The 27,039-nt window shown below is 44.5% G+C and overlaps 1 protein-coding gene across 1 annotated transcript in view; it reads left to right on the top strand.

The window, feature by feature from the left end:
* The first annotated feature begins 656 nt into the window (after positions 1 to 656).
* The window catches only part of MTCL1 (microtubule crosslinking factor 1), a 111,004-nt gene continuing 84,621 nt past the window's right edge, over positions 657 to 27,039 (top strand). The window contains exons 1-3 of the mRNA XM_081149553.1: positions 657 to 1,754; positions 9,704 to 9,928; positions 11,274 to 11,432. Of these exons, the coding sequence (XP_081005679.1) occupies positions 735 to 1,754; positions 9,704 to 9,928; positions 11,274 to 11,432 (1,404 nt within the window). The 5' untranslated portion in view covers positions 657 to 734. The remainder of the gene's footprint in view (positions 1,755 to 9,703; positions 9,929 to 11,273; positions 11,433 to 27,039) is intronic.

Raw genomic sequence — 27,039 nt, forward strand, 5'->3', positions numbered from 1 at the left:
AGAGGCGCCCGAGGGCACACTCCACAGGGGCCCACCCTCGCCTCCCCGACTTCCAGTCCCCCCAAGTGGCCGGCGCCCGCACCCCACCCACTGCGCCTCTCCTGCCCTCCCTTCCAGTACCAGGACTGTCTCTGGGGAGTAAAAAAGCGAGTAGGGTCTCACGGCGGAGAGAGCTGCGGGACGCAGCCTGCGCGAGCCCCGGAGCGAGGCTCCGCCCTCCGCCCCGCCCGGCGCCGGCTGGCTGTCGGCGGGACATGCGCACCCGCGGCGGGGCTCGGGGCGCCGGGAGGCGGGGAGCGCGCGTGCAGCTCTGCGTCCGGAGCGGGCGCCAGTGAGGGGGCCGGCCGGCCGTGCGCTGGGAGCTCGGCGCGGGAACGGGGAGCGCGCCTGCAGCGCCGCCGCCGGACGAGGGCGGGTGTGCGAGGACGCGGGGCTCACCCGCGAGCCCGGGCGCAGCCTCCCGGGGATGCGAGCGGCGGGGAGCCTCCGCGCGACTGCACCCGGAGAACTCCGGCGGCCGTGACCTCAGCAAGGAGAGGGCGAGGCAGTGGCGAGCTCCGCGGGATCCTCGGGCTAGGGGTGTGTGCGGGGGGGGGGCCGCGGCGCGGGAGCGCAGGGCGCAGACCGGGCGGGGCCGGGACAGTGATGAGCGAGCGCGCTGGGAGGCTGCGAGCCGCCGCCGCCACCTGGAGCATCTGCCGCCCGAACCGCCGCTCGCGTCCCCGGCCCCGGCCATGGAGACGCTGAATGGCCCCGCGGGCGGCGCTCCGGACGCGAAGCCGCAGCCGCCCGGCCAGCCCCACCGCCACCACCACCTCCACCCGCTGGCCGAGCGCAGGCGGCTGCACCGCGCACCCTCGCCCGCCAGACCGCTCCTCAAGGACCTGCACGGCCGGCCCGCGGCGCCCGGCCCGGCCCCGGCCGCGCCCTCCGGCCGGTCCCCCGCGCCCGGCGCCCCGCGCTCGCCCAGCCTCGCGGGCAAGGCGCCGCCCTCGCCCTCCCTGGCCGCACCCGGCCGCCTCTCCCGGCGCGGCGGCGGCGCACCGGGCGCGAAGGACAAGCCGCCGCCGGGCGCCGGGGCCAGGGCGGGCGGGGCCAAGGCCGCTCCGGGCCCCAGGAGGGCGGCGCGCGCGGCGCCCGCGGAGCCGCTGCCCCGGGCTGGGAAACCGCCGCCGCCCGCGGCCGAGCCGCCGCCCGCCGCCGCCAAGAGCCGCAGAACCAAACGGGGCTCCGGGGCGCTCCCGGCCCGCGCCGGGCCCCAGGCGCCCCCCGCCCCGGCCCCCGCGGTGATCCTCGCCGTGACCGCCGCGGCCGGGCCCCCCGCCGCCGGCTCGCGCATCAGCCACACGGACAGCAGCTCGGACCTCTCGGACTGCCCCTCGGAGCCCCTGTCGGACGAGCAGCGCCTGCTCCCCGCCGCCGGCAGCGACGCCGAGTCCGGGACGGGATCCAGCGACCGCGAGCCCCTGCGAGCGGCCTCCGCCGCGAGCCCCGCAGCTCGGGGGGCGCCGCTGCTCAGCCCCGAGCCCCCCGCGCTCCTCGCCGCGCCCCCAGCTGCCGGCGCTTTCCTCGGGGGTCGCAGCAGCCCCGGCGGGGCGGAGGATGGCGGGGGGCGCGCGGCGCCCGAGCGAGCGGCGCCCGGGGCCCCCAAGGAGCCGGCCCCGGGCGAGCAGACCCCGCCGGCGCGCGCGCCCGAGGAGGAGGAGCTGCTGCGGGAGCTGGAGGAGCTGCGCTCGGAGAACGACTACCTCAAGGTGAGCGCGCGCGGGCCGGCCGGCGCCCCCCGCCGCTCGCCTGCCCGGCCCCGAGCACGCTGCGCGTGGGCGCTCGGGCCAAAACTTCTGGCAGGCGCGGCAGCCCCCGTGGGCCCAGGCAGGTCCTCGGCGCTCGGCTTGCCCCGCTCCTGGAAGCCTCGCCCCCTCCCGCCGCCTCCCCCTGTCGAGGTGCAGGGGAGAGGGGCTGTGATCGCATTTTGCGCGCACCGCCCCCCATCTGCGGGAGCGGGTTACCCCGGTGAGGAGCTCGGGTCCCCGCCACCCGCGGGGGTGCCGGCTCCCGGGGCGCGGGACGCCAGGCAGCCCAGGAGCCAGCTGCTTGTCTGCTAATCCCCGAAAACCAGGCGCCCGGGGTGCCTGCCTCCGGGGCTCAGACAGCACGGGAAGAGGGGGTGCTTTGAGTGGGCCTGGTTTGGGGGACAGCAGTGTTTTGCTTCTCAGGCCTGTGCCCGCGTCCGGGAGCCGGTCTTCCCGGGTCGCGGGGGGCCCCCGACTCCCTGCGCAGGCCCGCACCTTCGAGGGAATCGCAGCCTCCGCCGCCCGCCCCGGGGGGTTTTCCGGCGGGGCCTCGTGGCCCTGCTGGCTTTGGGGCAACGGATCTGAACCCACGTTGTCTCGGAGGAGGGGGCTGGCCGGTGCTGCGGAGCAGCGGCTCCCACGGCGCGGGGCGGGGGGCGGGGTAAGGCAGGCGAGGTGCGAGGAGGCCTGGGGGAAAATGAGGGGAATTCTGTTGAGGGCAGTGGTTTTAATTTATTGCAGTCCTCGGGCTGGGAAGTAGCTCCGGTGAGACAGGCACGTCCAGGCTTCTGTTAGGTGGTGATGTGCACCCTCCGAAGCCCCGGGGTGGCCCTCCTTTATCCCGGGTTATGCGATTCGAGGCTTTCTCAGCCAGGGCTGCACCTAGCCGATTGAGGCCGTTTCTGGCCAGCGGGACCAAAGGTGTGTGCTTTTATGATGAATGGTGCGAAGCGCGGCCCAAACTGGGGTCAGGTAACTGCCGAGCGTTCCTAACCCTACACCTGCTACCCGGCGCGGCTCTGACCCACTGAACCCAGCAGTTATTTTATCTTGTGCAAAGAAGCAACAGTGAGGCAGAGGAGAGACCCGAGAGACGAGCAGACTGACCTGCAGGGAGATGTTTCAAACAGTGCACTTGCTTTTGTCACCTACTCTTATGTAATAGACGACGGTGAAATTCAAAGGTGTTGAAGAGAAAGGGCGGCTGTGTTTCGTGACTGTCTGAAAACAGCACTGTGGTAAATCTTCAATAAATGCAAATTCCCTAAGGGTGAGAAAGATAATCGTGTTAGCATAATCCCTGACCCACCGTGTTTCTGATTAAATGATGTTTATGCACATTATGACTGCTAAGCAGGAAAAAACCCCAATTTTAAAAGAAAAGATGTTACATCTTTGACCTTAAGGTAGGCAGTCTGACATCATTTCAGGGTTCATTCGTAGGTAACTGGTTATTTGCATTGTTTTTTTACATTGCTAGTTTCTCAGCGAATGGAATAAATGTCTGATCCTGAAGTCGGGTCCGGTGTATTTGATATTTCAGTGAATCTTCACAGCAACATAGGGTATGGTTGTTGGTATATTTATCATAATCCCGATTTCACAGGCAAGGATGCTGAGATCCAGACAACTTATATGACGTCCCCAAGGTCATACAGCTGGTAAGGGTGCAGCTGCTGTGTTCTCTGCCTCCAGAGCCTTTGCTCTTCACTGCACCAGGCTGCACCCTCTTTCCAGCAAGGCTGCTTTTCTGGGCACGCTGCTTGCTTAGCATTGTTTGTATTAGCTACAAATGTTCCCAGTGTTTAACTTTCCTAGGGACCCTATTTTCTTTCTGGGTGAAAAGGCCATAATGAACATCTCTCCACTAGCTTGTATACAAATGGTCATATAAGTCCCACTGGCAATGTTTGATCTGTGGGAAATGTTCAGTTGCCATTTCCTGTGGAGCAAATGTCACGGCCAACTGTTTACTATGCCTGAGTCCAATCTCCCAGCCTTTCTCTGACAGCAGGAGAGAGAAGTGGGTAGAGGAGGTCTGAAGGAGAAGAAGATGCCAGAAGAATGTTAACAAATATATATGTGAGTTACATGTTTGATCATTCGAAAACTTACATTACAACAGTTCAATTTGGGAAAGAAACACAGCAATGCTGGTAGACTTTTCCAAAGGTCAGGGAGCCCGCCCACTTATGCAGAGTGGGGAGGGGAGCGCCCATGACTTCCTGGGGCAGCGGTGGTAGGCATGCCTTTGCACGTAGAGTTTAGAGCATGCACATTATAAGTTGGAACTTCTCTTTTTGTTCCTCTTGTTGCTCAGCAGTACTTTTTAAGATGGTAGGTAAAAATGCATCCTTGACCTGCTGCTTTCCTAGGGACTATTGCCCAGAACTCTGGCGACTGGTTAGAGCATCTCTCTGTTCAAATGTTTTCTAACAAGAAGAGATGCAGCCCAGAAATTTCACTTTACTATATTCTGGAGGAATGTGACAACATTCTTTCCTGAGTCAGTTTTGTCATTATTACTATACAAGATGGTCATTTCTGAGCTAGAATGACCACGGGCTAACAAAGCAGAAACACAAGCCCTGCAAAACCATAGGAGAATGTCCTATTGATCAGGAAATTCAGGTGGAATTCTCTTGGTTTTTAGCCAGACTGTTGTATTTTTTAAAAAATAGCAAATGTCAACAGAGAAGTGCATGCCTTCTCTTGTGCTGTATGGGGCCTGCTCTCTATTCCTTTCTACCTTCATCCAAGGGCAACAAGGTGACTCGATGAAAAATGCAAAAATCGCTCAATCCATTTTTCATGAACACAGTCAGAAAAACACTCTTGTTGTCCCTTTACCTCTGGTGAACTCGGATGTATTTGGAAGTATTCAGAAATTACGGTTCGGTTACCCAAAGGTCTTTGCTTCTTTCTCAGACCAATCCCAAGCATGTTTCTTAATGATGAGCACTTCTACAAAATGCTGTTGCTGTGTTTCCCCCTGCCCACCTGTCGGCCACCGCTGTGCTCTGCTTGAGTGCTCTGAGATCACCAGGCAACCTCAGTGCTCATTGTGAACATAATTATGTTCTCTGTTTCCACAAGCTTTTCAGAAGGATTTAATAACTGAGTTCTTTGGCCTATTTTGAAAATTACTTTTTATATTACTGGTGATGCACTCCTAACACCCACACCCTTGCTCCCAAATAGTATAATCCCGATGTCCTGTAGGGATGGGCAAGGATTGGTGTGGGGAAGGGTTGCTTATTCTTGCTCTGTTTCTGTTATTTCATAAAAATTATTTTTGGTTAAAACAAAAGAGCCAGTGCTAGTTTCAAGGACAGACAACACTGAATTCTTTGAGAGGAATGATTTCCTAAGGGAGATCATTGGGAAGGTCTTTTTGGTTTTTGGTTTTATAGGATGCACTGATCTAATCGTACCACTCTGTTTCTCACTTGAGGTTGCCTCCTGAGTTTCAGGCTCTGAAATGGTTTTGTTAAATTTGGCTGTCTGGATTCTAAGCGCTCAGTATGGCCCAGAGGCGGAGACACTATGAGGCAGGGCCCCAGCAGTTTTAAAGTGTTTCAGCTCCTCCTGCCTTCTCTGACCCCTGCTATTCCTCCCTTCCCTTTGGAAGGGTTAAAGTGGACAGCATTTCAATTCTTTCCTGACATTCCACTTTCCACATCCATTCTTTATTCACTCTGTGAAAGAGAGGCTGTAATAATCTTGGGTGGCAAGGTAATGTAGACCAGGGCAAACAGGCCGTCAGCTGCTGGGTGAACTGTCACTTGGTAAACAATGGTGGCAGCCCCTGAGCCTTCTTAGCTACAGCTGGGACTCTGCAGAGAACATTTCCATTGTCCAGAGGGAAATGAGGTGGATTACTTGTGTATTACAACAGGCAGTAGTTTCTGTCTACAACTCCCAGAAGATGGAATTATTGCAGCAGTAGCCAGATGACTCCTCCTACTGTCCAAATTGGGTCTATTTAAGAAGGGATTATTAAATCAATAGTAGTTATTGATTTTGGGTTGTTTAAAGGAGATTATCAGTATGATCAAGAGTTTTTATCAATTATACTAAGAAACTATGCATTCGGGTTTTATTTTATATTTGAAGCTAAAACTACTGTCATAGAGGTTTTCATTGAAACATTTCATTTTAATCTTGGTTTACTCTAGTGAATACATGGTGATATCTTGTTATTACTCTAATTTGGTATATGAAATAGGCTCAATTTGTTATCTGTAAGCAAAGGGGAATAGTTGAAAAGATTCATACCACTTTAAGATTTCATTTTATATACAAAATTTGAAGAATATATTTAATTTAAAAACTAGACGAGTTTTTCAGTGAGATAATGATCTAACATTTAAGTATCTGACAGACCCAATGCTAATTCAATATGAAACTTAAGGGCAATTTTTTCTTATTAATTTCTGTGTATTAAAAAAATAGCAATTTTTCATTTTTACTTACTATGTCTAAACTATATCTGCCAGAAACATTATATGTTCTGCTTGATTTGGCTTTCTTAAGCATTTAAACGGCAGACATCTTACAAATTAGAGCATGCTGTCAAAAAATTAATGTAGTTAGTTTGAAAATCATTATCCATCATGACCCTCACTTGAATAATCACAGTTTTTGCTTTCCAAATGTCTGCTGCCAGCTTACATGGTTTATAATTTTCTTTTCTTGTAACTTCTTTTCACTGAACCTGAAAATTGCTTTTTTCCAAGGCTCTATGAAAAGAGTTTAAACACTGGCTTCATCCCATCTCTGGAACAGACTAGTGTTGGGAAGCCATTTATACTTTTAGAATCTCAATTTCCTCATTTTAAAAAGGGGGATATTAATCTCTTTGCTGCACATTGCAGTGTTTTTCTGAGGACCAATTGTGATAATGGATATACTTGCACATTGACGATTGTCAAGCTCTAAATGTTAGCCTGCTTTTGTTGTTTTACACTGACAGTGGGCTTTTAAAAGTGCAATTTAAAGCCTATTATTGTTTCATTTGTCCTGGTTGTTGCAAATAATTTATGGTATTTATTGGAAGGATCGTGTGTTTGGAACCAGACAGCCTGGGTTTGCAATCTAGCTTCCATTTATTATCTGGGACTTCAGATATGTTAACCAGTGTGGGTTTGGTTTTATTGTCTATACAATGGGGGTAATAGGTTCCTAGAAGGATTATTATAGGGTTAGTAATGAAGGTAAAGTGCTTAATAAAGGATGTCTTCTATTCTATAAAGTTAGGTAAAATATGAGTTATAAAAGCAATCATTCAAATACATGCAATTATGGTCTTTCCCTACCTTTGCCTTGGTGCAATTAATATTGGTAATTATTTATGCCAAAAACAGTTAGCTGTTAAATCTGGCGTACTCAATGATTTGAAGGTGTGGATTCCTCCAGCCCTTAAACTGTTTTTTTAGCCTGCATTGATGATTTACGCATCTATGTAACATATCCAGTTTGTATCGAACCATTTTTTATTATTTATCCAGTGACACAAATGCCTTTTAACTGTCCTCAGACACAAGGGTAAAGGTTAGACTCTTTCAAAGTCTGATTCATTATATTCGTGGATGGAACCGGGGTGAAACTTGACCTTGATTTTGAGGATACTCTCTTTATCAAAAGAATGGTAAAGCTTTCTGGAGCAGTTGGTCTCCTCCAGCACAGGCTGAGTCAGGGGCACAGCTCCTGCCTACACTGTGTCATCCAAGCCTCAGTGGGGGGATCCAGCGTCAGTTACAACCTCTTTGCCGAAGGTTGGCAAGGACCTTCATGAAATACCTGAGTTCTCCAGGCCTCTGAAGAGCCCAGCCAGTCCATTCTGCTTATGTATGTTCAGTGGAGGCGATTCTCTTGGTTAGGGTAGTGTGGACAGGGTGGGGAGAATCTATAGGCCGGGTCGAAAGAATGAGGTGGCACCTCTGTGCTTTCCGATAGACCACTGCATACAGTTGAGGTTGGCTGAAGAACTGTGTTTGCCGTTTGTACCAATCTGTATTTTTCCTAAAGATTTCCAATTTATTTATTTGTTAGACTTTTGTACTTCATCTTATGCAGGATACAGTACTCTTCGGGAGGTTTCTTTCTGTTGAATTTTTTATCTACCTGAGACTCTGGTATTGGGACAGTCTTGTGCTTCATTATAAGTAAATCCACAGTTTGAAGAACAAATGCAGGATTAGCAAGAGTGGGGACAATCCAGGAGCAAACTGAATGGCAGCATGTGAGCTGACAATTTAGGGTGAAGTTTTGTAGAGATGTTTTTTTTTTCTTGAGCCTCAATATTAATTGAACAAAACAAATGGGAATGACTGAGTGTATCCCAATCTGGAGGCATCTAAACCATCAATTATCGAATGAATCAAGAAAATTCCTAGCACGCTTTCCTTAATCTCCCTCTTTCTAAATTGTTCTTTGTTAAAATCTTTTATAATACTTCAGAAGAATTTGTATCTCACATATTGCAGCTATGTCCAGGGGACTGGGAAATTTTTTTATAATTGGGCTGTAGTACTGGAACAAAGCAAAGGTGCAGTTATGTCTGATTTTGGTCATCTCTATGATTTGGTGTTTCTACGTTGCATACTCACGCCACACGTTTATTGAGGGCCTGCTTATGGCTCACACCGCTCTGAGTGCTGTGAATGCAGAAGAGGAAGGCACTCAAGGTGTCTGCCCTCGTGGAGCTTACCTTTTAGTGTGGGCGACAGGTGATAAATTGACAGCGATAAGAGGTGGAAGAAAATAGAGCAAACAAAGGGTGGGAGACTGGGTTTGGGGGGGAGTTGGTCAGCGAATGCACTGTGTGCCCTCCAAATAGAGCCTCACGAAGTGCTGGGAGGAAGGAGCATTTTAAGGAGAGGGCGTAACAGGTGACAGGCCTGGAGCAGTTCTCTGCCTCGTGGGATCAGAGAAGAAGGGGACAGCTCGGAGGCCTGGGGAGGCCTTTGAAGAATTTCTGGGTGCGATAGGAGGCCCCTGGAGGGTTGAGTATGGGAGGTGGTCCGAGTTACATATTAAAAGGATAACTCTCTGGGTAGAGAATAGACTGTGGAGGAGGAGAGGGTAAGAGGGGAAGCAGGGGGTCCCAAGTGGTGAACTTAACCTATTTGTGCAGCTGCCCCCTGAGAGGGATGGAGGGTGTGGTCCAGGAAGAGGGCTCCTGGTGTGTTTTGGTGTTGAGCTGACAGCGCCGCATTGGCTGTGGAACAGGAGGGATGGAGGGGAGCCAGGGACAACGCCTGGGTTTTTCCCATATTTAGAGGGTCTTCATATTGACAACAAAGTAAAATGGAGGTGGGAAATAAAAGATAGGCCGGTGGGGAAAAAACAAACCCCGTGTGTATTTGAAACAATGCTAAAGGTTTTATCTTAGTCAGTGCTGAGATGCGTATTGTGGAACAGAATTTTAGGGACGTTGGCAGCGGTGTTATAATTCCAGGATAGTTCACAGTTATGATTTCACTAAAGCTTATGTGCTTTGAAGGCAGAATCTGTCCAGCTCATCTTTGAACCTGGATTGTGCCTTAGAAATGGAGGTCAGTGTTTGGTTTGAATCTAGAGGTTTAATTATCTGCAGAGTTACTTCATTTATGACCGTGATTATGTAAGGAAATACTGGAAATGGAATAAATATTGAGAGGTCACAATGAATAATCCAGGCTGGATTTTAGTTTCTGGATCCATAAGATTTGAACAGACATCTGGCGATATTCTCTCATATAAGAATTTCCAGAGGCTCCTGTGCCATATCACACAGGTGTGGCCATAGGCCAATGGTAAGCGTACTGGTAGTTAATATTTAGTATCACGGAGCAGGGGTGGAGGGGAGACATAATCCTTTTTATGATGTATTCGGCTTGTAAATGTACTCCGTCTGGCTTGTGTAGGATGAGTTGGATGAACTCCGGGCTGAAATGGAAGAGATGAGGGACAGTTACTTAGAGGAAGATGTTTACCAGCTGCAGGAGCTTCGGCGAGAACTGGACCGCGCTAATAAAAACTGCCGAATCCTGCAGTACCGCCTCAGGAAAGCCGAGCAAAAAAGCCTGAAAGTGGCAGAGACCGGGCAAGTCGACGGCGAGCTTATCCGAAGCCTGGAACAGGACTTAAAGGTGAGCGAGCAGGGCTGATGGGACGTGCACTTCCAGAAGGAGCTGCTGACGGGGTCGCAGGTCTGAAAATGCAGCCCTTGGGCCCCACTTACCTGTGGTCCTAATGTTCTGTTCATGCCTCTCTCAACAGATTTCAGCATGAACATTTTGTTCACTTTATGAACGAAGGTTCATAGGGTATGTGTAGTGATATGGCTTTGATGGCCCAAGATTTAAATCTGTCATATGAAGTAGAATCCTCAAATTTAAAAAAAAAAGAAAGAAAAGAAATCGTAGTAATAGATCTGTAATAAAAAAGAATTAAAAGCTAGCAATTGGTTTGGCAGTTGTATAGAAATTATACAGAAACTCCTTCTAAAGATCTGAAATATCTTAAAAATCTCTTGATTATTAATTCAGTTATAGTCAAAGACTACTCTTAAGAGTTGGCCATAATCACTTAACATTTTTATTGTTATTTAAGTTTCTAGGATGTAGAAAACCTGAAATTATCAGAACCCAAGTGAGATTTGTATGGTGTAGTGATGATTTAACTGCGGAGAAATAGGGTCATAACTAATTGTTGAAAGTGTCTTTGAGAACCATGGACAGAAGTGGGAAGGAGATGAAGAAATCCTAGACTTGAAACCACTTGCTCTCTCCATGGGTAGCACGGCTCCTCTCATGCCCAATTATCAGATCACTCATCTAAAGATGAACCACGCATAATGTCTTCCTTATTATGGGAGTACTTATGAAACCTCATTTAGCCTTTCATTATGATAACAGGAAAAGAATTATGTCATTCTATCAGATTTATAAAACACTTAGAAACTGTCATTCATGTGATATAAGGGTGATTTATATTTCTTTTGCAAAATCTCTTTCTCATTTCCTTTTAGAGTGTAAAACTATTTAACTGCTTTTAACATTCAAATATTTTACCACAGTAGACAATTTAAAACTTGACTACATTAAACATCTACTAAAGAATTATTATTATTTTTTTAGCAGATAGGTTTAGTATTACCTTAGGGAATGGAAATATTTGTTGTTTATTATTGTTATTTCTAATTTGTCATTTAAAGCATCTGCACCTGAGCAGAATTATCATTCTTGGTGATATCCTATAAGGAATTAGGGCTATCCGAAGTAGTGTTTTAGTCCAGATAAATGTTGTATTCTTCCTCATAATGTGGACATCACACTTTAAACTAATACCCTCCTTTAAAATAAGTTTGTTAGTATTGCTGAGGTCTTCGCTCTTTGGGGTAATACCATATCACTTAGTGATTCTGCCTCAAAAGTTGTTTGGATGTAGCCTTGGCACACAGGAAGCTTCACATACTGATGATCGTCTCTGCAGGTAGCCAAAGATGTGTCTGTCAGACTGCACCATGAACTTGAAACTGTGGAGGGAAAGCGTGCTAAAGCTGAAGATGAAAACGAAACCCTCCGACAGCAGATGATTGAAGTGGAAATATCCAAACAGGCCCTCCAAAATGAGCTGGAGAGACTGAAAGAGGTAACCTGCCCAGAAATGTATGGGGATTTCTCCTTTGGGTTTAATTGTGAGGAACTTGGGACTCCAAGTGTCCCATTATTATTGTGGTTTAAAGCAGGGGTGGGCAACCTATGGCTTGTATGTGTGGCCTGGGAAGTAAGAATGGTTTTTACATTTCTTGTAGCATTGAAAAAGAGTTACCACTATACAAGATAAACTTAAAAAAGCCAGGAAGACTATGTGACAAAGACTGTATGTTGCTTGCAAAAACTTGATATTTGCCCTCTGACCCTTTACAGAAAAGGCTTGTTGAACCCTGGTCTGAAGCTATTTTTAATAATTTCTATTTAAGTGAGCTGGCCAAGAATTGTTTTTATGTGTCCAAATGTTGTGTACCATTACTAGAATACAACATTAAGTCTTCTCTTCCAACAAGCTGGGAAATATGTTATGGTTGTCTGTGTAAATAGGTAACATGTATATACTAGGTATATCTGTTATTCAGCCAAAATGATTAAAATATAGATTTTTTTAAAATTTCGGAAAGTGGCTATATCCTAGCAAAGTGGTCTAGAAAATGAAAATATATTATTTGTGTGTGTATGAACACACACACACACACACACACACACACACACACACACACACATACTCATTTGCATACAGTAATGTAAACCCTGTTTAGTTGTTGACTTCTATTATAAGATTAAAGCCGAGTATTTTCTTGGAAAATATTCTGCATATTGATGAAATGGAAAACTGTTGGTGAAGGCTTTAAGATGGTGGTTAAAAATAAAAGATGCTTATTAAAGCCAGCATATGACCTGCTGACAGCCTTACTTAGCAGCTTCGTTTTCCTTTGGCTAACCTTCTTGACTCACCAGCCATTCCCCGTCCATCCACCCAACTTAATTCAGGCCCTGAACTAGGCGCTGGGCGTGCAGATGTGAGTGTGGCAGCACAGGCCCTGCTCTCAAGGTATTTACAGTTCAGTTTGGCTCACGATGACAAAACAAATTTCAGCAAAGGAGCCAGTGCTGCGACCTCTCTGACTCCTCCCCGTCCCTCTCCTCACAGCCATCCAGCCTCGAGCTTGCCCTCCCCTGAAGCATTCTCCTTCCAGAGACCCAACCACTTGTGGCTCACTCCCTCATCTGCAGGTCTCTCCTGACGTCTCACCTCACCCAGCCTCCCCTCAACACGTACACGTTAAGCTGTCCCCTGTCTGCACCGTGGCCATTCCTGTCTGCCTTCCCATCTGATACTCTATGGATTTGGGGAAAGTACATGTATATTGTCACCACTTATCTGAAAATGCGGCATGTTTTATTTCTTTGTCTCCCCCTTCGCTAATGCTCCTCTAGAATTCGAGCTCTATGGGCTGGGGCCTTGTTTTTCGGTTCACTGTGGTGTTTCTGTGCTTAGAACAGTGCCTGGCACATAGGCGTCGTTGGAGACTTGCTGAGTGAGGGGGTGAAGGAGGGTGAGACTGGAGCTGTGGTGACTGCAGCTTGCCCGGGGACTTGGCGAGCTCCACAGAGGAAGAGGTAGATGCTGACATTCTTCATTCCGGGAACGCTTCCCCGTACCTTACACACGTCCTCGCCCCGAGGACTGGAGGAATTCCCTGATTGTGGATCTCTTATCTCTACACTTACTGTTCCTAGTAGTTTACGTTCCTCTTTTTCCTTTGGTCTAAGCTTACTAGAAGGTGTGCCATAATGGTTTTTTCCTCAAAACTTCTGGTTTGATCCTGACCTTGAGGGTATAGAAAACAACTTAGAAGTTCATTTTATAAATTTTATGTGTATGTATGTTTGTGTATAAATATATAAATTATATACACATAAGTAAATACATGTATTTTAAGCAAGCAAAAATTCTTTTGCATGCATTTAAATGGATTTGTGCAGGACTTGGCATCAGGTCATGAATAATAGCTCCTTGGGGAAAGAAATGATTACTGTTGCCTGTTGCTCTTGCCATTCATAGCCACAGGCAGGTGTGAGGTAAGGATCTTCAGAGCTGTGATGTCGGGTCAGGCTGGATATGAGGAGAGAAGGTGGAGTGGTCAGCCCTTCCCTTCCTTTGTGGGTGAAAGTTACTCAGAGAGGAATTGCTCAGTGGGAACGCAATAAGTATTTTCCCTCCAGAGTTACACTCAGACTGGTGGGGCTGCGTATTTACACCAAATTTCTAAACCAGTGATTTTCAGCTGGTGTGCTGAATTTTTAAAACATTCAACACCTACTTAGTCAGGGGCACTGACCTCTTTTCCCTTAGATTATCAAATAAAAAATGACAACAGCCAACACAGCAATAGCCATCTGGTGTGGATGCCCTGTCTTGAACCATGAATATATGGGTCATATAACAGAGTTGCATCCTATTGATCACTTCGCATAAGGTTGCATCTGAATGGTTAATTCTTGGTACCAGCAATCCTTATATACAAGTTTAGGTAATTGATTTTTAAAAAGGTCACTTTGGAGCAAAAAGGGTAGGTAATTACTATTATTAATTTTTTGTATATCAATTAAAATTATACCCGCTTTTTGTCAGATTGGCAAAAAATATGATGGATGTTCTGCAGGATTTTAGTAATTAGTTTATATGTGCCATGAGATGAAAAAGGTTGAAAATCGCTGTTCTAAAGAAATCATAAAACCGATAGGAGTCTGCGGAGGGTGAGGCTCTGGTATACTATGCTGGAAGCAGGGAGTGATAGAGCTCAGCGATAAGCTTCAAAAGCGGTGGAGGAGGTATTTCTTGGAAAATGCCAGCAGTGGTCTCCATGAATGGGTTCTTTTTATGAAAGCCAGAACAAAATACTCCACGAGTTTTGCTCTAGGGTAAGGATAATATTTCTCTCTCCTGAGCCTTCCTCATTACTGTTCACCTCTGAAGTTTTGTAAATGGATCCATCACTTCCGAAAAAGGCAAGGTCAGTTTGTGTGTGTGTCCATGATAGAAGCATATGTCCCTCTTGGCCTCAGACAGTGAAACAGCGCATCTTTGTGCCTCTTCGGCTCTGTAGCCCCTGCTGGGGCTGCTCTCTCAGAAGCTGGAGACTGTTTTCAGCTGCCTGGTGGGCTTGTCCAAGATGGATTTCTGCTAACACTTCTAACTCAGTGTGTCAGAAGCAGACTTATCACCCTCACCTCCACCTGTACCTCTTCTGTCTTTCCCAGTTGGGTTAATGGTGCCCCTGTCCTTTAGTCACCCAGCTTAAGTGATTGTGACTGTTCTTACATCTCCTGCTCCCCACCCTCAGTTGCCTGCCAGGTGCTTAAGGTTCAACTGTTACTTGTCTTGGCAGTCTTAGAAATTTCCTTTCTCACTGATACATGCTATAACATGGATGAACCTCAAAAATAGGCTAAGTAAAAGAAGTCAGACATACTGTATGATTTTATTTATAGGAAATAATCCAGACTAGGTAAATCCATAGAGTCAGAAAAAGGTTAGTTGTTTCCAGGGCCTGAGGAGAGGGAAGAAAGGGGACCAACTGCCTAATGGGTGTGGAGTTCCCTTTTGAATAATGAAAATGGAGCTAGACAGAGGTGAGGGTTTCACAACACTGTGAGTGTACTGAGTGCCACTGAGTCTTATACTTTATAACGGTTAATTTTAACCTTAATGAAAACTTTTTACTTTCTCTATTCTTTCTGTTATGATGGGGCGTTTTCTGCATCCCCACCTGTTACTGGTGGAAGTGGAGTTCTTGGGGTGCTGCAGGAACATGAATTTCCGGAGGTTCCCACAGGAGGATGAGGTATTGTAGAAAGCTTTATTGATGAGGTAAACTTAAGGGAGTTCCCCTGCAAGGCTCCATCTCCCTCCAGCCAACCATGGAAAAAGTTCTGTTTTGTCTTCAGCAGGGCTAGGATCAAAGCCACTGCCCGGAGTTTCCATTCCATATTAAAGCACAGTCTAGTCTAGCATCAGGCTCGCTTAGCTTGTGTTCCCAGCTGCAGTCCATTGTGTGTGGGTCCGAATGGGCATGCGGCTTCTAGGGCCACATAACAGGCTAGCTGGGGTCACAGAGTAGCTCGGGTCACAGAGTGCAAGGAAGTAGGAGCAAAGCAGGAGGAACAAGAGAGTGAGAACTCTTTGTCTCAGGATTATAACCAGGGGCTTAACCACTAAGCCTTCAGGATTTCACAGCTTGCAGTGGCTCTGCCCCTCTTGCCAATTCACGGCTCCCCAGGCTAGACTGACAGGAAAGCACCCTTCCTATGTCACCTCAACTTCACTGCGCATGCACCCATCTTCCCCTTTGTTGGATCCCTTCCCCCAGTGATCTGCAGGGAATGGACCAGTGGTTCCCTAGGGAATCGGAAGCTTGCAGCTTCCTGGTGAAGCTGCCCAGATGGCCATGCTTATTATGTCTGGCCTTCCATTTGCTTCATTCTATTATTAATATTAACTAGCTAGTTACAATGGTAACCTATCAATACTCTTCATCAGTGTCCTCTCAAATGAATATTTAAGGGCTGACACTCTGTAATCACCACATTAAGCCATTTACTACTTCTAGTCTCTCCTTCTCTGTTTTATCTTCTACATCTCCCCCAAATCTATGTTACTCTCTGCTCAAACAAACTGACTTGCCTTGGTTCCCAATTTTTAACTCTAGCATGACACAGAGGACCTTCCCTGCCTGGCCCATCTCTGTCTCCCAGCTCGGTTCCCCACCCCATGGCTATAAACCCTGGAGTGGAATAAAAGGCAGCTGAGAAAGATAAAAAGAGACTGTGCCCTCTGCTCCTCTTTGAACTAGTAGAGGAGTGTCTAGGAAAAGTTATTTCTCCACTGATAGATGAGATGATTAAAGAGGGCTGCGAATTATCCCTTCTGGTTGCTTGCTTCCTGTGCCTAGCATGTTCACACCATGGTCCATGTGCCCAAATGTGTACCCATACACCCTTCCATTTGTGCAAGCTCAAAAATTTTGCCTTTTGGGGGGAGGGGATATATTTCTTCTAGTACTCGACTCTATGGTAAAATATCTCAAAAGGTTAAAAATTGTTAACCTTAACTTAATTTCAGCTTCTCAAAGATTGCCCAAGTGCTTCTATTTAGCAACATTTCTTTCTCCTAAGAAAATTTAAAAATATTTTTCTACCAAAATTTTTTTAGTACTTATTACATGCTAGACACAACTAATATTAACTTAGTTGGCACTTGAAAGGGACAGCAATTTGTTCTAGATCATTCCAGGGAACTAGGGTTGGTGTTTTGTTTTATTCTTATTGAGGTAAAATTAACATTATATTAGTTTTAGGTGTACAACATAATGATTTGCTGTTTGTATATATTGCAAAATGATCACCACAGTAAGTCTAAGTAATCTCCAACATCATTCTTAGTAACACATTTTTTGTTTCTCTTGTGATGAGAACTTTTAAGATCTACTCTCTTAGCAACTTCCAAATATACAATACAGTATTATTAACTATCGTCACCATGCTGTACATTACATCCTCATGACTTATTTGTTTTATATCTGGAAGTTTATACCTCCTGATTCTTTTTATTACTTTCAATCACCCACCCCTGGGATTGTTGAATGGAGCTCGGGGAACCAACTAGCAGTCAGATAGCTCTTGTGAGACATCTGTCATCACCATTTAGGATATGATTCTCTGGGTTTGGTTGAGACATCTTTTGTGCCTAGTAAATGGTCAGTTTTTGTAAATATTTCTTGAGTGTTTGAGAATAATATGTATGCTCCAATTTTGGGGTAAAGACATTTAAATTCATGAGATTGAAAATTTTCAAACTTTAACCCACAGCAAGAAGTACATTTTATATTATCACTCAATATACAAATATAAAGGTTTCACAAAATAATGCTTATCTTTGCTATATGGGATACATTCGGATATTTCCAATTCTATTCAGTTTTATTTTTTTAGTGTGGCTGAAAATTTGATTTATAGTCCACTAGTGGATTGCTGCAATTTAGAAAAAATGTTATCAGATCATTTGTTAATTGTGCTGTTCAAATTTTCTATATCCTTTATAGTTTTGTCTGCTAAATATATCTATGTGGGATAAAGTTATGTTAAAATCACGCATTATTTTGCATTTCAATCTTCTTGTAATCTGTCAAATTTTGCTTTACATACTTTGAATATACATGCATACAGATTTAGAACTATTCTTTGTAATGAATTGTTCCCTTTATCATTTGGTAATGACCTCTTTATTTTCATGTAATGCATTTTGCTATAAAGTCTACTTTGTTTTATCTTCTATACTAGATTTATTTTGGTTAGTTTTTGCCTAGTATAGCTTTTTTGTAATTTTGTTAGTTTCTATTTTTCTGTGTCACTTAACTGTATTTATTGTGAATAGACTACCTTTCTTTTTTTTTTTAATCCTCACTGGAGGATATGCTTATTGATTTGAGAGAGAGAGAGGAACATTGATGTGAGAGAGAAATACCAATCAGTTGCCTCCCATACACACCCTAACAGGAGATTGAACCCCCAACCTTTTGGTCTACAGGATGATGCTTAAGCCAGCTGAGCCACTGGCTGGGGCTGTAGCTACCTTTTGAAAAATGGAATCTGAGAATCTCTTTCTTTTAAAAAACTTTCCATTTACATTTATTGCTGTTATTGATGTATTTGCATTTATTTCTATTATTTTGTTTTATGATTTTTGTATTCCATGCCTTTCATTTATTTCCTTTTTTTTTTTTTTTTTAATATTGATTTTCCTTTGATTGATTGAGTTTTTAATTCTCATGTTCTCTCTCTTGGTAGGGAAGCTATACATTCTATTACTATTATTTTAGTGATTTTTCTTGCATATTTTATATACATGCTTCACTTAACATCTAAAACTGACCATTGCCTCCATTATGAATAATACAGGCATCTTAGAAGGCTTCAACTACAATTAACTTCTGTCTTTCATCCTATTATTGTTTAGTATTTTAGTTTCTTCTTTTAAAAAGCATCCCCCAGGTTATTAAGTTAATAATTACAGCTTGTTTAGATTCATTTGCATGTTTTCCAATCTGTCATTATTGCTTCATGAGTGTTACTCCTTCCTCCTGAGTTCAGTTTTCTTCTCACTGATCTATTAATTGCCCTTTAGTAGTTTTTTTCAGTAAATGGTGGTGTCTGAAAATGCTTTTATTTCATATTTAGTCATGAAAGATATTTAGTTGAACATACAGTTATAACACTTTGAAGACAATATTTTTATTATCTTTTGGTTCTATTTTGCTATGAAGAGGTCTGCTGTCAGATAATTCTCATTTTTGTTAATAATCTCTCTACTTCCTGGTTACTTTTCTCTTCATGTTTGCTATTCAGATGTATCTGGGTTTATTTTTATTTTGCTCAGCAGTTATTGTCAATATGAGAGTCTTTCATGAAATCTGGAAAAGATTGAGGTTCAATTCCCCATCAGGGCACATGCCCGGGTTGCGGGCTCGATCCCCAGTGTGGGGCGTGCAGGAGGCATCCGATCAATGACTCTTTCATCATTGATGTTTCTCTCTCTCTCTCTCATTCTCCTTTCCTCTCTCTGAAATCAATAAAAATATATTTTTTTAAAATAGTGTTCATTAGTGAAATTAGCCCCTTGAATTAGTGTTTCTGCTCTATTTTCTGCATGTCTTCTAGCATCCCTGTTTGTCGTACGTGGACTCTTCTTCTGTTGGCCATTCTAATTCCATCCTCTATCTTACCTAACCTTTTTAAAAAGTCTTTGTATCTCTCTGTGCTATATTCTGGATAATTTCTTCATTTCTTGTCCAAGTTACTAATTCTCATTTTTACAAAAAACAAACAAAACAACTACTGTTTTATTTATCCACTAAATTTTCATTTCAATGAGTTCACCTTTCATTTCAGGAATTTTTAAAAATGTGCTTGTTCCTTTCCATAATATTTCTTTTCCCCCCATCTGTTTCTTCTTTTAAATCTTTAAGCATCTTCAAGTCATAGTCTCTTTCAGTTTGTTCTGCTATTTTCAGCTCTTGGTGTTACTAATCCTTCTGTTCGTCCTATCTGCTGACTCTCTCTCAAAGTGGGTTTTATTATGAGCTCTTAGGTGGAATTCCATGAAGTTTGTTAAAATGTCCCTCTAGTGAGATTTTTGCATTGATCTTTTCCAGAGGCCTTGGTAGTATCATTGGTCCAAATATAATTCTTAATTTTTGCCTCATAAAGCTGTGTACCCAATGGGCTGTGTCAATTGGAAATCAAATTTGCAGGGGGCACAGGCTTAGGGTATTTGTATACTCCAAAGGAGGTTTTGTTTTCCACCACCCAGTGTCCTAAAAAGAAGTTAATTCTCCCCCTCCCTGAATGATTTTTAGTTTACTACCAGTTGGGGTGCATCTCTTCAGCGGGCTGCCGGGTGCATTCATGAAAGCTTCTTGTCACACTTCTGGCTATGAGGGCCTATTTCTGCGTCTGGTAGCTTCCATCATTCCTCCTACCCGAAAATGCTTAGCACATACCCTTGAGCTAATTGCTCTGGTTTTCAATATCTTATGCATTTCTGACACTGGGGAATTTTCCTTTTTTTGTGAGTTCAGCTGTGCATAGATTTTTGCTTGTTACATTTTTCCTAGCATTTCTAGCTGTTTATTGTGGGAAGGCTCATGATAATCCAGTGCACTATGCTGCCAAAACAGGATGTGACCCCTCAGGGGTCAGCAGAAGCTCTCCTAGAGCAGCTCTGGAGTCCATGAGTAACACCAGTCGTCTTCCAGTTCATGACTCAGTACTTTCCTTCTTCCTTCTCGGTTCAGTTTTTTCCACCCTGCTACTCACCAGCTCTCATTTTCCTTAGGGCCCTTTTTAACTCTGGCTTCTTACGTTATGGCTGAGAGAAGACACTGTCTTCTCTCTGGGTGTCTGTTGTAGACTGAATGTTTGTGCACCCCCCCCCCACATTCATATGTTTAATGGGGCCTTTGGAAGGTGGTTAGGTTATGAGAGTGGAGCCTTCATGAATGGGAATAATGCCCTTATAAAGGAGACCTCAGAAAGCTCCCTTGCCCTTCGACCATGTGAGGACACAGTGAGAAGTTGTCTGTCTATAAACCAGGAAGTGGAGCCTACTTTGATCTTAGATTTCTTAGCCTACAGAACTGCAAGAAATAAATATTTGTTCTTTAAGCTACAATATTAAAATCTATGGTATTTTTGTTATAGCAGCCAGAACAGATTATGATAGTCTTTCTACTTTCATCTCAATAGTGGGCAAGCACTTTTCTCTGTATATCATTACCTTCAAACTATCAGGCAGCCATAAGGTCTGGAGATATAGGTGTACAACATAATAAATGATTTTATTGCTATTATGCTACACTTTAATAAAATAATATTATCTTTGTTTTCAGAGTTTATGGTCCCCCTTGTAAGAAAGAGATTTGCTTGGGTGAGCTAATGTAAAGCATCTTTGGGGTGGAGTCCTGATGCCAGGCATCTGCTGGGGCACTGACCAGGCTGTCTGTGGCTGCCAGGGAATCAGTCAGGACCTCACTCCTGGTCCAGTCAACAGTGGATGGTAGGAACAGCAGGCCATGTGGGATAAAGGCAGCTGTGTTAGCTTGATGGGCTCTCTAGGACACCTCAGAAGGAATAGTGGCATCTGGTTTCATTTGCTAGTCATGAGTTTATGAGGAGGGGCAGGGTGACTAGCTAAGGAACAGGAAGGAGAGAGAAATCTGGTGCCCTGAATGATATCCCAGCTACATGGCCTGCTAATTTCATGATGAGGTAGATGGGATGAGAGTGGGAGCAGAAACAATCAGAGGTGTCTGGTTAAGTCTTTTTCCCGAACACTGAAACATGAGAAGGGTTGGGGGGGGGGGAGGTGTGTGTGTGTGTGTGTGTGTGTGTCTCTGTGTGTGTGTCTCTGTGTGTGTGTGTGTGTGTGTGTGTGTGTGTGTGTGTGTGTGTGTGTACACACAGTGTCTGCATAGGGATCTAGAAGCAAACGGCCTTTTAACCAAGGAGCAAATACCAGGCCTGGAAATCCAGAGGTCAGAGGTTGGAGGATTAGGAACAGGGCAGCAACTACAGGAAGATTTGGCATATGTAGTTTTGAATATATAAGCTGTAAATGGAGCAGTTTTGGTGTCTGGGAAGAAAGGGGTTCTGTGTTCAGTGAAACAATCATAAATATCACTAAATGGCTGATTCACACTGTTGCTGGAAAGGAGTGACAGCCTCTCACAGTCTGTCCTTGTCACTCAGAACCTGTGCCCTTGGAGCCCTTTCTTGTCAAAATCAAGACAGAATCACATTGGAGTCTTCTACTAGGCTAGTCCTGCACCCCACTTTATAGTGAGTCCTCGTGCTGTCCTGGGGGCCCAGCTCAGTTGAGCCCCACAAGGCCCCTTCCGACGTGCAGGGCGGGCCTTTTCTTTCTTCACCGTGAGCTGTGGTGGAGGCACGGGGGGGCGCGGGCTTGCCCGGGTTCAGGTGTTTGAAATGCTTTCATTTCTTAGGTTACGCTCTTCATTAAGTTCTGCTCTCAAAGGAATATTTCACTTCTACTTTGTGTGTTTTTTATGTTGAAAGAAAGGAAACAGTGGGAAGGACAAAGGAAGGATGTTGGAAGGAATAAGTTCCTTTGACAGCTTGCTCCTGAAGGGGTGTGAAGGCATGAGAGGCCGGACCTAGGCCCGAGACGTCAGGCTCGCTGAGTGCTAGAGCCAGAGGAGTCCTGGAGATGAGTAAGCCAACCTTTTCGTTACCTACGTGAGGAAACCAAGGTCTGGCCATTAGTCGGGTGGCCCATTCATAGCAGAGCTGGACTCGACCTACCCCACGTCTCCTGACTCCCAGCAGCTCTCTTATCTCCCTCTTTAGCTCTAGGCCTGCACTCTCCTTTCTTCATAGGCTTGGAAGAGGCCAGCTGCCAGGTGGGAACCGGAGGTAAGCGCTCGTGGAGCCAGCTTGAACCTAGTGTCTCTGGGGGAAGCCGCTGGAGAAGCAGCTCCAGGTTCCTCACTCCAGTGGCTTGGCGAGGAAGGGCACCTGTATCTTATTTTGACCCGTTAACGCTTCTCTATAAAATTAATTCCTACTTTTAGAAGTATTTATTAAGCTTCTTCTTTCATCTCTACTGAGAAAATTATAGGAAGAGGCCAGGATTTACCTTTGAAGAGAGTGAGCGTGGGTCCTCCCAGCCTGCCTTACCACCCTGCTCAGTGGGAGCCCTCATGCCCCTGTTCCCTCCCATCCAGCTTGTGGTGCTTGTCATTCCCTCTCCCCGCCAAGGTTAAAGGTTCCTGGACTCAATTCCACTGTGTGTATATGTGTGTGTGTAGGCTTCCCACACTAACGAGCAATTCTTGGGCACCAGCAGGTGCTTCTGGCCAAACTGGCTCTACAGACTATAGGTTCCAACAATCCCTCCATCTCAGGATGCCAGTCACAAGTAAGTCCCAGTTCTTACCTATACTTCTGAAGAAATTCCACAATCTTCTCCTTGGGTTCAGTTAATTGGCTAGAACAGCTCACAGAACTCAGGGAAACCCACTCACTCACTAGATTACTGATTTATTGCGAAGTATATTAAAGGATATGAGTCCACTGCCAGGTGAAGAGCTACGTGGTGCAAGGTCCCAAACAGAGGAGCTGCTGCTCTCACGGAACTTGGGACCTGGCAAAGTGGCATGTGGGAGTGTCCTGGTTCTCCAAACCAGAAGCTCTCTGAACCTCTTCTCTTTTTTTCTTTTTAATGGAGGTTTCATTACACAGGCATGATTTATTAACTCACTGACCGTTGGTGATTGATTCAACCTCTAGCCCCTCTCTCCTCCCTGGAAATCAGGGTGTGGGACCAAAAGTTTCAACCCTCAGTTTGTGATTAGTTCCCCTGGCAACCAGCCTGCATTCTTAGGTGTTTTGCAAATGTCCTTGTCATTGATATAAACCCAGTTGTGGTGGAAGGGCTTGTTGGGACTAACAAGTCACCCGTTTCACCTTGGTGGCTCTGAACCTCGTTTAGGAACTGAGGACAAGAGACCAAATATAATAAAAGATGCTCCCATTGCTCTTATCACTCAGGAAATTAGAAGGGTTTTGGAAGCTGTGAGCCAGGAACTGTTGATGAAGACCAAATATATCTGAAATATATTTTGCTCATCTGAATGACTAAATATATATATTTCTTATAACTCACAATATCACACCAAGATTATACCTAGATTCCCACCTCTACTTATTAAAATGCTGCCTATTCTTTAAGATTCTCCCTGAAATACCACCGTATTCTTTTTTGAACTCTGAACAAATGTTTTCATATGATTAAACCATTACCTGGTTACTGTAGAAAGTTTGAAAAGTAAATAAAATTGTAGAGGGAGAAAGTTCTCATCATGCTATCATCCCAGAGATATCTGACTTTTCATATGGAATTGGAAACATACCATGTATACTTCTTAGCATAGTACTTTTAATTACCCTTTTTGTTTCAAGATACTTGTAGATTCACATGCAGTTTTAAGAAATAATATAGAGAGGTCTCATGTGCCCTTTACCCAGTTTCCCTCAATGATAACACTTCTAAAACTCTCAATTGATATTACAACTATGATACTGACGTTGATTCAAACTAGAACGGTTACATCATCACAAGGATCCCTCACCTTGCACTTCTGTGGTCACGCCCACTTTCCTCCTGTCCCCACCCATATCCTTCACTCCCGGCGACCACTGCTGTGTTCTTCACTTCTATGACTAATTTCAAGAATGTTGTATAAATAAATCATACAGTATGTAACCTTTAGGGCTTGCTTTTTTCACTCAGCATCGTTCTGGGGAGATTCACCCCGGTTGTTGTGCATGTCCATGGTTTGTGCTTTTTATTGCTGAGTAGTGTTCCATGATATGGATGTACCACAGTGTGTTTCATCACTCACTGGCCAGAGGACATCTGGGATGTTTCCAGTTTGGGGCTATTACAAATGAAGTTGCTGTGAATGTTTATGTGCAAGTGTTTGTGGGAATGTAAATCTTCATTTCTCTGGGATAAATGCCTAGAAGCTCATTTCCCGAGTCATATATAGTAGTTGCGTATTTCATTTTCTTAAAAAAATGCCAAACTATTTTCCAGAGTGGCCGCACTGTTTAACACTGCCACCAGTAATGCACGAGTGCTCCAGTTTCTCTGCATCCCCACCAGCATTTAGTGCCACTGTTTTTTATTTTAGCCTTTCTGAGTGGTGATAGCTCATTGTGGTTTTAACCCACATTTCCCTAATGGCTAATGATGTCGAACATCTTCTCATGGGATATTTGCCATCTGTATAACTTCTTTGCTGACATGTCTCTTTAGGTCTCTTGCCCATTTTCTAATTGAATCACTTGTTTGCTTTACTGTTCTTTGTTCTTCACTATTTTTGAGTTTTGAGAGTTCTTCCTTTTTTTATGCATAAGAGTTTATTTATCTAGCTTTTCTTTATTTTCTAAATTTTCTTTTCTTGTTTTTTAACTTCCCATTCTCCCACCCTCTCCCCTTTGGCAACCATCAACTTGTCCTCTATCTCTGTGAATCTGTCTCTGTTCTGTTTGTTCATTTATTATTACTTTTTAGATTCTGCGTATAAGTGAGATCATACAGTATTTGTCTTTCTCTGTCTGTTGCAAATATTTTCTCCCATGTTGTAGCTTGTATTTCGTCCTTTTAACAGTCTTTCTCAGGGCAAGTGTTTTTAATTTTGATGAAGTTCAATTTATAAATATTTCCTTTTATGGTATCAATTCTAAGAGCTCTTTGCCTAGCCCTAGATTCTGAATATATTCTCTTATGTTTTTTTGAAAAGTTTTATAGTTTTATGTTTTACATTTAAATCCATGGTTCATTCTGAATTCATTTTTGTATGGGGCATGAGGCTTTGTTCAAGGTTCGGTTTTTTTTGTTTTTTGTTTTGTTTTTGCTTTTTTAAAATATATCTTCATTGATTTCAGAGAGAGGAAAGGAGAGGGAGAGAGAGAGAGATAGAAACATCAGTGATGAGAGAGTCATTGATCGAGCCCGCAACCCGGGCATGTGCCCTGACTGGGAATCAAACCCTGATCGCCTGGATCCTAGGTCGATGCTCAACTGCTGAGCCACGCCCGGCCGGGCAAGATTCGTTTTTTTAATGCCCGCGGATGCCCAGTTGCTCCAGCACCATTTGTTGAAAAGGCTGCTTTTCCTCCATTGAATTACTTTTGCACCTTTGTCAAAAATCAGTTGGACATATTTGTGTAGGTCTATTTCTAGGTTCTCTGTTTTGTTCCATCAATTCTGCCAATACAGCCTTAATTACTTAGCTGTATAAATCTTGAAAGCGCCTTCTCGGTACAGTGTCTATCTAATGATCAGTTTGAGTTTCATCTGATCCTTTCATGGCATTTCAGAACACTCACATCCCTGCCTTATAGGATATATATGTGTGTGTGTGTACACATCCCTCCCTGACCGAGCATTCAATAAATATTTGTTGAATGTGTTAAGGTTTTATCATCTTTCGTTTTCCATGAGAAAGAACCATAACATTAGTTTTAAATCTCTTGGTGAAGAATTTCTGATTCTGTAAATGATTACCCCTGGACAGTTAATACAAACCAGTAATTCCACTCTAGGTCAGGTATTTTGACAATGACCCTGGGTTATAAAATCACTGTGAGTTAGTGATAAGGAGAGCTTCTGTTTGTGGCTTCCTGAACACCCAGCCAGGCTCGGAGTGTCCATCACTGGGGTCACGCCACACCTAGTTGTTCCCTGTGAGCCGGACAACCACCTCCTCTTTACCTGTTTCCTGTAGGATCTCACCAACAGGCACTGCGGGTGCTCAGGTGACCTTTCAGGCAGAGAATGGCCTGTTTGGGATGGCCACATGAGAAGCAGCGACGCTGTGTGAGCAGCTGTCGGTTTGCAGGCCACACTCACTCCCCCAGAGATTTAAGATGTAGCCATTCCTCCTCTTCACCCAACACAACCTTTCTTGGCAGATGGGAATCTTACATGATGTGGATGACAAAACTTCAACATGTCATCTGCCACTGTTTAAGTGTTAGAATGGAACTTTTGTGAATTTTAGTGAAATGTACTGTGTTCATGTTGCTTTTCTTAAAAAATAATTAAAATGTACATTTCTGAATAATTTAGATTTTCACTAGGCAGTTAATTACATCAAGCTTGTGCTATGGGAATAAATGAAAAATATTTCCCTTTTCAAAATTTACATTTGATTCTTGGGATCTGTTCAATTTTTATAAGTGGTGTTATTTATATTATATAATATTATATATTAAATTATAATATAATTTGGGAAACTTATATCCTCAAATACAGAATCAAGAGTCAGAGATATAGAAATGCTTAGAAAATACTATGTGGTATTGCCTATTTCTTGAGTATACTTTCTTTGTATTTCTCTGACTCAAGTGAGAGCCATTATACATTGACTATGAACCAAATAAGCAGGGTTTTTTTCCCCCTTAGTAATAAAAAAATTATTCAGCATTGAAAAGGCCCCAAGACATACATACATATATGTATATATATGATATATATGTGTGTGTGTGTGTATACACACATATATAATACAATCATACAGAATGTCTTACTGTTGAGCAGTTGATCAAGCAGC

The sequence above is a fragment of the Miniopterus schreibersii genome (genome assembly GCF_964146895.1).
Source record: "Miniopterus schreibersii genome assembly, chromosome: 10".
Taxonomy (NCBI): Eukaryota; Metazoa; Chordata; class Mammalia; order Chiroptera; family Miniopteridae; genus Miniopterus; species Miniopterus schreibersii.